Source organism: Esox lucius, chromosome 6, assembly GCF_011004845.1.
Source record: "Esox lucius isolate fEsoLuc1 chromosome 6, fEsoLuc1.pri, whole genome shotgun sequence".
NCBI classification, from domain to species: domain Eukaryota; kingdom Metazoa; phylum Chordata; class Actinopteri; order Esociformes; family Esocidae; genus Esox; species Esox lucius.
In genome coordinates, this window is record NC_047574.1 from 736,498 (window position 1) to 739,935 (window position 3,438).

The window sequence follows — 3,438 nt, forward strand, 5'->3', positions numbered from 1 at the left end:
CACTACTAGGCCAGAAAATTAGGCCAAGGTCCATTTAAAAAAGTGAAAAAGGAAGAGAGTGTGGTAACAAGAAACCATTTTTAAGAAGAACAAAAGGCAGAACTTTAAACATTGGTAGATGTGGTTCCCAAGATCTTCCTGTAGGAAATAAGGCAGACAAATCCAATTAAATCAAGCTCTATTTACATAGCACATTTCTTACATTAAAAATGATTAATGTTAAGGTCTATATGTACATGCCCTAGTCAACTGTTTTTAAACAGCTGAGGGGAAGCAGCACTACAACAGTTCTTCCTTTATGTTACATTACAGTGCAACATCTTTACCTTTATTTTATTTACAGTTGATTACTTGAGAGAGTATGATGTAATTTAGATGCAATTCACTTAGATGCAATTCACTTAGATGCACTTCAATAAGATATGTATATATATATATATATATATATATATATATATAAAATTAAAAATCCAGGATGTTTACGCCTATACAGTTACTCCACTCCCAAAACTGCCAGTGAAGTAGGGACAGCCTAGCTGTCTTTCCCCGTGGTCAGATCGCTGCATGCAGCCCTAGTGGAGAACTCGCAGCTGGAATTAAAACAAGTTCCCGGCATTCTAGGGCTTATTTGTCTCTGTCTCGTGCGGTCGGGCCGAGGGAACACAGTCTCCCCTTTATCTAGGCGCTGGACTTTTCAGCATTAGCGTCGTAGACAAGAGTTGTTTTTTATCTGGGCCATAATTCAACCTTTACTACATGCGCAAACATTCCAATGGTTTGCCTTCTGGCGGGAGAGGACAGCGCGCGCCAGGGCAGGCGCGTAGCTCGTGGACGTCGTTTGACTAATTGAATTGTGACCGTTTAAGTACTTTTCTATGCGTCTACCGTTCGTTCATTACATCCTGGAATTAACTAGCTGACAATAACAAGCTGACATCACGATATATATATATATATATATATATATATATATATATATATATATATATATGCAATTTCAAGATGACATATATATGTCAGCTTGTTATCTTTGTTATCTTTATAGGTCTAGTATATATATATATCAGCTTGTTGTACGTTGTCATCTTTTCCTTCTTCTTTGAAAGTGTTTACCTGACCCTAATTAATTGATTTTTGCTTGTCAATTAAAACCATATGTCCACTTTGTATCCTGGACAGAAAAAAAACTATAGATGCTTCTTTGTCCAATAAAATAATTAATAATATTCTTAATGAAAAGGAGCACTTTGCTCACTCTCCCTCCGTCCTGGATAAATCTAAACACACGTTGAGGGCATCTAACTGGAGAGAAAGTTATAAAATAAACATCACTCTGGCACCAGTCGTATTCAGGATAGGCGCCCTCGTAAAAATCCCACTCGCAGTTTGTCTGTGGCTCTCCGCACCTCCGCTGTTGAACTTGAACTGTCGCTTGATTTATGACATTGCTGGTATTAAATCTAAAAGACGAATCTACCAACTTTTACATATTGTATGTTATTGCAGAATTTATTGCGCAAGATTTGGGTGCATTAGTGATTTATTTATTTATAATGAAATCCATTAGCCTATTATAGTTTGTGTAAGTCAGAGATACGGGATACTTGTGTCTGCGTTTTAGGAGTGCTGGGGAGCCAGACCTCTAAATCCCTCGCCCCTCTTGGGGAAGAGGGAGATGGAGAGAGGGAGTGAGAGGTGTCGGGTCTTTTTGGCCCACAATCTCTGTACGCTGCAGAGACTGAGAGGGAGCTAGAGAGGGAGTGAGAGAGAGGTGTAGTCTGAAGGATTACATCACGACAGTTGTAGATATATCGTCAAAGCCAGATGTGGCTCAGTTTGGCGTCCGGTACCGGCCAGTCCAACGCCTAACTCTAGACAACATGCGGACACCCAGAAACCAACAGGACCCAACGCTGAGACTAGTGAGGAACAAGGAACTGACGCGTTTTACGCACGGGAAAGCCCAGGGGAAATACCGCCAGGTCGGCTCGTGCTTTTGACACAGCTGGGATTGATAAGACGTATTTAACTGAAAGTGCTTTAAAATTGCGTTTTGGGGTGTTTTTTGGAAAATGTATTATAGTCTATCTATATAGAAGCGTGTCATGGACTCTAAAGGTACGCAGCGAAACTATCACCTGGCTCCGCGAACTTACTTTTCCCCTGTCAAAACGCTGTCGCCGGTTGCTATGGTTAAAAGGTTCCAGTCAACTTTTTGAAAGCAAGTTTTTCGTGGAGTTTGAGGAAGAGATCACCGGGTGGAGTGCGTGAGAGAAAACGTGCGCTGGACCACTGTGCGTGTTGGGAGTCCTCCACACGCACTCTCTCACTCACACCGACCCCTGGGGGAAACGGATGATCGTTTCAAACCTCTTAAGGATTACAAGTTGTATATTCTACTGTCTTGGAACTATTGTAACCCGACGGAGATATGGATAACTCGTATTATTTCCTGGCGATGTCCATGCTAGTTCTTTCTCTCGGGTTTAGAATAGAGGAGGGCATGTGTCAACACTACTACCTCCTTCGTCCCATCCCCAGCGACACTCTCCCCATAGTGGATCTTAAAGAGGATCCAGACACCGTTCTGGACCCGAAAGAAAGGGACCTGAACGAGACTGAACTGAAAGCTACCATGGGAAGTCACTTCGATCCTCACTTCATGTCAATCACCCCGCCCGAGGACAAGTACTCGGGCAATGAGGACTTGAGCGACTCGGAGACGCGTCAAAAGCCGTCCGGCGTAATGCCCAAGGAGATCAAAGCCATGGAGTTCGACATCCCGCCCAAGATTCACAAGCCCAGTACCAGACTCAGAAGAAAGCTACAACTGTGGCTGTGGTCTTACACCTTCTGTCCAGTTGTTTATACATGGAACGACCTCGGGAACAGATTCTGGCCGCGTTACGTTAAGGTGGGGAGCTGCTACAATAAGCGTTCTTGTTCGATGCCTGTAGGGATGGTTTGCAAACCTGCCAAATCTGCCTATATTACGATCTTACGATGGAGGTGCCTGCAGAGAAAGGGAGGTCTGAAATGCGCTTGGATAACAGTTCAGTACCCCATTATATCTGAGTGCAAATGTGCCTGCTCGAACTGAAATAAACTGAAATGAACGTTTTGTTATTATTGTTTCTAAAGAAGATTAATTAAAAAAAATCATGGTTATGATTATTTTTATATGCACTGCCAAGTGTAAGAATGTATATTTTATGTATATGGTGTCATTTTATTTTATGACAAACTTTGTAAAAAAAAAAAAGGTCAGTATTATTATTGTAACATAACCAGCCTCTACTGTATTTCTTAAGCATATCTTGGATGTGATGTATCTTTATATTTATATTGAATAACACTTCGCACTGCGAAGCATTAAAATACAGATATTGAAGGACTTTCCAGCTATTTTCCATTATTTGGGAAGAAAACAAATGGTTT

General features: G+C 41.5%; 1 protein-coding gene across 1 annotated transcript; it reads left to right on the forward strand.

Moving 5' to 3' along the window:
• Positions 1 to 1,723: 1,723 nt before the first annotated feature.
• nog3 (noggin 3) lies at positions 1,724 to 3,181 on the forward strand. The gene has a single exon (XM_010899695.2). It carries the CDS (start codon positions 2,432 to 2,434, stop codon positions 3,098 to 3,100), a length of 669 nt encoding a protein of 222 aa, XP_010897997.1. The 5' UTR covers positions 1,724 to 2,431; the 3' UTR covers positions 3,101 to 3,181.
• The last annotated feature ends 257 nt before the right edge of the window (positions 3,182 to 3,438 follow it).